The following is an 8,275-nucleotide window of genomic DNA, read 5'->3' on the forward strand; positions in this document are numbered from 1 at the left end:
GAATTTTTTTCTGAACTCTTCCACAGATGTGTGGCTTGATGCAAACCTGTTTCTGAGCTCTACAGGCAGTTCTTTTGACCTCAGGGCTTGGTTTTTGCTCTGATATGCATTATCAGCTGTTAGACCTTTAATTAAGATGTGTGTGCCTTTCCAAATCATACCCATTCAATTGAATTTGCCACAGGTTAACTTCACTCGAAGTGTAGTAACATCTACAAGTAATATGAATGCTCCTGAGCTAAATTTCAACTGTCTCAGATAAGGGTATGAGTACTTATGCAATGGAATCATTTAAGTTTTTTATTTTTAATAAATTTGCAAATATGTTAAAAAACTGTTTTTTTGCTTTACCATTATGGTGTATGGAGTGTAGATTGATGTGGGAAAAAAGTAATTTAAAGCAATTTAACATAAGGCAGCAACATAACAAAATGTGGGAAAAAATGTAAATGCAAATAAATACAAAAATACAAAAATAAACATGGCTGGATGGATAAATAAAACCAAACAAAACAAAAAAAATTGAAAGACTTCTGCATATATTTTGATAAAAATAAAATAAATAAAAATGAAAATAAATAAATAACATGGATGTATGGATAAACAAAAACAAACAAAACAGTAGAAGCGTAATCAGTTGAAATATTGAGCGCAATATAAAGGCGGTTTATTCTGAGTTCACTGCTGTCAGGACTCAGCTGCGAGTTTCTGCTCAGAAAGCAGCAAAAAACAGAGGCGCAGTTTGATTTTCTTGCCTTTGAGATGCTGTCGGAGCAGGAGAAGCCCGACTCAAAGTCGAGTGTGAAGCACAGGATCTTGCCTTGACTGCTGCACATGTAGCTCTTCGACTGCAGAGGAAGAACAACAGGAATATTTACACAGAAAGCTCACCAGCACATTGTTTGCTGTAAACATTTTAAAAACAACAGACCAACATTCATATTTAAATCGCTGAACATTCAACACTCCTGATCTCACATGCTTTATATTCCCGGGAACAGGACAGGTACGGCACGGTTGCCATGGAAACGGCTGACCAACGCTGCGCTTAGGCAGAGAAACTGTGTCTAACAATCCATTTTCTGAAGAAAAATCAATATCCAGTCCAGTAATCCTCCAGTACCATCTGATACTATGGTACTACCACAGTAGTATTTGTGCATGCATCTCTTTGTTATATTTGTATGTATGTATGTATGGTTTTCGGGCCCTAATAATAATAATAAAATTAATAATAATAATAAACGGAGCAATTCCAAAAGGGTCCTCACACCGCGGTGCTCAGGCCCTAATGATCAATTAACTCATTAAATGTGTACATTCAAAACACATCTGCAGGCCATGCCTATTTTTTTTAGATAAATAAATAAAATAAAATTATATATATATATATATATATATTTACAAATATAGACAAAACAGCTGCCGGTTTTCTACCGTAAATTTTACGGATTTTTTTTACAGTGTATCTATGCTAGCTTGATTTTATGCATCATTGCCTTTTGAAATGCATTAGACTGTAATTCATAATGTAATCATAAGTACATTGCTGTAAGGTTTAACATGCACTACACTGTAAACTCTTCCTTTACAGTCAGTTCTCTGTTTCAGGTGAGCTACTGTCATGCAGTTTGCAGAGAATCTTTTTTTGTTTTCATTTTTTTGTTTTTATTTAAATTTTTGTTTAAAAATTTGGATGAATGCAACAATGCATGCAAATGCAGACGGCAATACAACTGCATAAAATACACACATCTGGTGTTTTTCCTGCCATAGTAACACATGTTAGGTATGTACTGTACAACAGAATTGTGTTTGCAATGCATTGGCCAATGTTTGTAATATTGTCTAAAAGATGTTTCGGTCCCAAGATAATAAGACAAAATCCAGCTGCCTAGAGAACAAACTACTAATCAAGCACTAACTGAAATTCTCTGTCACCTTTAGTTGCATCCCTAAGGACAACGTCTCATTTCAGCAGATATTTGTTCATTCTTGATGTGGTGAAGCATACAACCCGTCTGCGGATAGTCTGCGATCATGCTGACAAACGCAGAATCAACCTATGTGCTTTTGAAGCTCATGTTAACGTTACGCCGCTCTTTAAAACACTCATACATCTCTCAATCACTGCGTGCTAAACCAGAGCTGGACAATCATAGACTAACTGATGAAGGACAATAACATCACCAAGAACACAAATCACTGAGTCTGCAACTATCCTTAGTGAATGTGACTTTCATCTTAATCAGTCGTGTTTGTTCAGAGGAGCAGCACTAGGGTCAGATATCTGAACAAATGCGCAACATTAAGTACGGCACTTTTTCTTCCATATTTACTTTAATATTTACAGGTAATCTTAAGTCGCTGGGGTATATTTGTAGCAATAGCCAAAAATACATTGACCTAAATATATAAAAATGTATAAATATAATAAAGATATATAAAATACACAAATAACCATCCATCTATCTATCCATCTATCTATCTATCTATCCTCCTTTCTTATGCTCTTTCAGAGCACTACAGTCTTCATTCACATCAGAAGTGGATATTTTCAGTGGATTGGTTTGGTTCAGATCTGACTGTCCATTCATCTAAACCAGATCTCGGCGTCCTGAACCCAGAGGAGTCGTGCTCCTGAACTCCCGCTGACTTCCTCACATGAACCCGCTGTATAAAACCATTACACAATCCTTCACGCTGCCTCATAAAACTGTCACGCTGTGGTGCTACAGTCGTACAGCGCACAGAGCAGAGCTTAAGGGCGTCTGAGGCGTACGGTGAGCGTTCTGGACGGACGGTGGCAGATAATCAGCGCCGTATTTCCTGCGTGTTTCAGACTGAATCTGGGAGCTTTGCACGCTGCCCTTTCTGTATCAGAGCACTGCAGTGATTTAAATCACCTCTGACAGCTTCGTTCCTTTGTATTATTTATAAATGTCTGGTTAAGGGTAGCTCATGGGCTCAGAGCTGCTTTCTGACCCTCTGCTTTTCGGCAAACTGGGGAAAAAATGCACTAAAGTCCTTGAATAGACATGTGCTACAGCCCAGAGATAAAATCCAATATACATGATGAGAAGAGATTCGTGGAAAAAGTTTCAGATGGCCTTAATAAGTCAAGTCAAGTCACCTTTATTTATATAGCGCTTTTAACAATACAGATTGTGTCAAAGCAACTGAACAGCATTAATTAGGAAAATAGTGTGTCAATAATGCAAAATGACAATAGTAAACACTCAATTTTCAGTTAAAGGCAGTTCATCATCAATAAGTCTGGATTCATATCCTCTATTACAATTATTAGTTATAAAATGGAGCAAATTCATAAAATTCTTCTTTTAAAACCATTTCATATGCTGTTGCATTCAATTCAATGAAAGAGCTAACATAAGGATGGATTCATGAACAATTTACCCAGAATTGCATTCAGCCAGTGTTTCATGAATAAGACCCATTCTGTGCAATTTGCTTGAATGTAGTTAACGTGAAAAATATTTGCAATTCTTAATTAAATGGCAATGAATCAGAAAATAGAAATGCTGGTCAGTGGTCGGGTTTTTAAAACTCTGCTATCAAAGAGTCTGAACCAATCATTACACTTCAGAAAGCGCTGGCGCAATAACTTCACAAGAAAACATATTATCTTCATTTAGCTAGTTATGTGGTGGAAATAAAAGTCATTAAATGACACATTTATACGTAAAGACCTACAGAAGACATGTAGACAATATATTTCCAGTGCATATGAAAAAATTAAGCATGGAGCAGCGCAAGACATGCTTCCATCCCAACAGAAGTCTTTCCGCATCATTTTATATTAATATAACAGGTTTAATGTGTGAAAGTGGCTATTTAAAACATTTGCTACTGTATCATGCTAAATTAGGATGAATAACACCAACATACTGTTAGCACACACTCTTTTACAACTAACAGATTTAATTATAACAATCAGCCCTCAAAAAAACTAAACAAAAAAAACAAAGTAGGGCAGCACAATATATGGAAATAAAATTACACTCTAAAAAATGCTGGGTTAAATACAACCCAGTGCTGGGTAAAATAGGGACAAACCCAGCAATTGGGTTGTTTTGACCCAGCGGTTGGGTTAAATGTTTAACCCAACCTTCTGGGTAGTAACCCAACCGCTGGAGAAAAAAAGTCCAACATTTGAGATATAAACTCGCAATTATGAGAAAAAAAGTCCAACATTTGAGATATAAACTCGCAATTATGAGAAAAAAAGTCCAACATTTGAGATATAAACTCGCAATTATGAGAAAAAAAGTCCAACATTTGAGATATAAACTCGCAATTATGAGAAAAAAAGTCCAACATTTGAGATATAAACTCGCAATTATGAGAAAAAAAGTCCAACATTTGAGATATAAACTCGCAATTATGAGAAAAAAAATTCCAAAAGGGGAGACATTAACGTGAAATTCTAAGAAACAAAAGTCCAAATTGTGAGATATAAACTCACAATTCTGAGAAAAAAAGTCCAAAATGTAAGACATAAACTCACAATTCTGAGAAAAAAAGACCAAAATTTAAGACATAAACTCGCGATTCTGAGAAAAAAAGTTCAAAAGGGAGACATAAACGTGCAATTCTAAGAAAAAAAAGTCCAAATTGTGAGATATAAACTTGCAATTCTGAAAAAAAGTCCAAAGTGCAAGATATAAACACACAATTCTGAGGAAAAAAGTCCAAAAAGTGAGACATAAAGTGCAATTCTAAGAAAAAAAAACAAAATTGTGAGGTATAAATTTGCAATTCTGAGAAAAAAGTTAAAATTATAAGAAATAAACTTGCAATTCTGAGAAAAAAAAGTCCAAAAATGTGAGAAAAACTTGCAGTTCTGAGAAAAAAGTCAGAATTGTGAGCAAAAAAGTCGCAATTACCTTTTTTATATATATAAAAAAAACGGACTGAGTCCAAACTTTTGAATGCTAGTGTATTTTTGACATAAAAATATTGGCAGAGCAAATGCAAAACTGTTAAAGCTGAGAACTTTATCAAAAAGCCTGTATATATACAGTAATAAGAATGAAGCAATAAAAGCCCTTTAAAATAGGTTACAAATGATTTGTTCCCAGTGTTTGTGATGTTTTGTAGGTTTGCGCTCACTCACCCGGACTCTCTGCACCTCCATGAAGACGGCTCTCTGGAAGGCCTTCTCCCACAGCACCAGCTCGGAGCCCAGCTCCACGCTGTAGCAGAAGCTCTGGCCGTGGCCCACCAGCACACTGAAGCAGAAGGGTTCACTGTCCCGCAGCTCACCGTCCTGCTGGAGCCCCAGATAAAACTTGGTCTGTATCCAGCAGTCTTCAGCTATCCACAGCTAGACAGCAACGAAAGAGACACAGTGAGCCAAACACATTATTGTTCTAACTTTTTTTGGATTCTATATAACTATAAATATGAATAGATACACTACTGTTCAAAGGTTTGGGGTCGGTAAGATTTTTGTAAGACTGGGCTGCATTTATTTGATCAAAATACAGTAATATTGCGAAATATTACTACAATTTAAAATCACTAATTAAATATATTTTAAGAAGCAATTTATTTCTGTGATGCGCAGCTGAATTTTCAGCATCATTACTCCAGTCTTCAGTGTCACATGATCTTCAGAAATCATTCTAATATGCTGATTTGCTGCTCAAGAAACATTTCTGATTATTATCAATGTTGAAAACAGTCGTGCTGCCCAATATTTTTGTGGAAACCGTGATACATTTTATTTTTCAGGATTCTTTGATGAATAGAAAGTTCATAAGAACAGCGTTTATGTGAAATATAAATCTTCTGTAACATTATAAATGTCTTTACTGTCACTTTTGATCAATTTAATGCATCCTTGATGAATAAAAGTATTAACTTCTTCAAAAAGAAATCCAAGTCCAGACTTCTGAATGGTTGTGTATTTTTGACACATATAAAAAAATTATTAATTTTTACATTTTTTAATTACTTTTTGTGGTGAGGCAGAGTAAATACAAATCCTTGGCCATCAAAAAAAAAATCCTTATTGTTAAGCTGAAAACGTTATCAAATATACATATATTTGTCATATATTTCATTAAAAAAAACAAATAAATACATTTTAATATTTATTTATTTTTTACAAAAAAAATTATGAAAACAAATATTTTCTTTTTTTAGAATAACGTGCACTGATGAATCATGCACGATAAAACCTGGAATATGTTTTTTTCATTTCATGTTGACTTTAAATAACAAACAAAATAAATACAGAGTAATAATGAGCATCTACTGATAAAAGCCATGCATGTGCGTTCGTACCTTATGAACCTTAAAAAGAACCTCACAGAGGTGAAAACTAGCCTCTGCTTGAGCCCAGTCTGATGCTAAGATCTGATACAAAAACACAGAAAGAAATCATACTGTTACACATCCATGATTAGTGAGCACATAGCCGCTTACTTGTTTTCTCGCAGTAACCTGAGGTTGAAGGACTAGTTCACCCGAAAATGAACATGTGCTGAAAATGTGCTCACCCTCAGGCCATACGAGATGTAGATGAGTTTGTTTCTTCATCAGATTTGGAGAAATGTATTGCATCAGTGTCTCAGCAATGGATGCTCTGCAGTGAATGGGTGCCGTCAGAATGAGAGTCCCAACAGCTGATTAAACCATCACAATAATCCACAAGTAATCCACAGCACTCCAGTCCATCAGTTAACATCTGGAGAAGACAAAAGAAACAAATCCAGCATTAAAGTCTGACGGCACCCATTCACTGCAGAGCATCCATTGCTGAGACACTGATGCAGTGCTACATTTCTCCAAATCTGATGAAGAAACAAACTCAACTACATCTTGGATGGCCTGAGGGTGAGTAAATTGTCAGCAAATGTTCATTTTCATGTGAATAACTCCATTAAGAAAACAAGTGCACAACGGTGAGGTTTGTGGATCAATCCTACAATCTTTCAACACAAGTCTGTTAACCAAGTAATGCAATGTAATGCAGACACTGATTCAGATTCTACTGATTCATGAATTCACTCCTCTGTTTTGGAAAACGAGTTGCACTGGTCATTTGTTTTATTTCTTGCCTTCAGAAATAGATTTCAACGTTGCCATTTCCATTAAAATCCATGCGTATGAAAAAGTTTGCAGTAATTACCTCTTCGTGACCTACAGAGACATAAGGCTTATTTAACAGTCTGTTCTCTCTGCGCACACCGAGCTAAAGCGGCACAGACGTAAATCTGAAACATAATGAGATGCTAATGAATTTGCTGAATGTCTCTTCAGGCTTTAAGTCATGTTAAATGCTATGTTTCCTTAGATTTCTCCCTTTATTAATTCAGTAATGCACATTTAATGAAATAGCAAGAAATATCAGCACAGCGTTATTTTGGTCACAAAATTTGTCAAAACCACTTACAATAACATTAATGCAGTCGTAACGCAGTCACGTAGAGGACGACGCTGGAGTCAAGCTAAGTATCGCATCGCATTAGGAAGTGCAGACGCTAAAATATCACACAAAACAGTGCCAACACAAAGTGCAGGGCTGTATTTCATAACTGATGAAACTTGTGTCTTCAGGCTTAATGGCAAAGATAAAACATTTGTCACCAATAACGTATGAGTGCGAGGCCTCCGCGGTAATGGCTTCTCCTTGTCACAGCCCATTAGAAAGTAATAGATTGATTATATATAATTAGAATGGATGTCCTGAGTCTCAGAGCAGCAGAGGACAGGTGAGGTTTGGCACAGTACACAATGCTTTAGGAGGGAAGACACTGGCTGTGTTCAGAACAGCATACTGCCATACTATGTGTGCTTTTTCTGCAGCATGTACTATAATTTCCAGTGTAATGTAGTACACTAGTGATTGAAATGCTATTTAGGGTTCCCACATTGACCAAATAATTTCCATGGCTTTTCCAGAAAGAGAAAAGCCATTTATAGAGATTGGTTGGTCAGATTTCTATGGAAGTTTGGATAAAAAAAAAAAAAAATAAATAAATAAAAGAGTAATCGTGACTTTTTTTTATCTGACAATTCTGATTTTTTTTTAACCGCAATTAAACGTTTCAGAATTGCAAAGAAAAAAAATCTGAATTGTGAGATAAAAAGTCGCAATTAAATTTTTTTTAATAAATATAAACTCATAATTCTGAGAAGAATAGTCCAGTTTGTGAGATATAAAATCACAATTGCGAAAGAAGAACTGTACAATTCGCAATTCTGAAGTAAAAAGTCAGAATTGTAAAAAAACACAATTAATTAA

The 8,275-nt window shown here is 35.4% G+C and overlaps 1 protein-coding gene across 1 annotated transcript in view; it reads right to left on the reverse strand.

Moving 5' to 3' along the window:
• The window catches only part of sntg2 (syntrophin, gamma 2), a 79,922-nt gene that overhangs the window by 5,947 nt on the left and 65,700 nt on the right, over positions 1 to 8,275 (reverse strand). The window contains exons 13-15 of the mRNA XM_016511900.1: positions 6,313 to 6,384; positions 5,138 to 5,347; positions 756 to 848 (exon numbers count right to left, since the gene is read on the reverse strand). Coding sequence (XP_016367386.1) covers positions 756 to 848; positions 5,138 to 5,347; positions 6,313 to 6,384 — 375 coding nt within the window. The remainder of the gene's footprint in view (positions 1 to 755; positions 849 to 5,137; positions 5,348 to 6,312; positions 6,385 to 8,275) is intronic.

The sequence above is a fragment of the Sinocyclocheilus rhinocerous genome, unplaced genomic scaffold, assembly GCF_001515625.1.
Source record: "Sinocyclocheilus rhinocerous isolate Xijiao unplaced genomic scaffold, SAMN03320098_v1.1 scaffold805, whole genome shotgun sequence".
NCBI lineage: Eukaryota > Metazoa > Chordata > Actinopteri > Cypriniformes > Cyprinidae > Sinocyclocheilus > Sinocyclocheilus rhinocerous.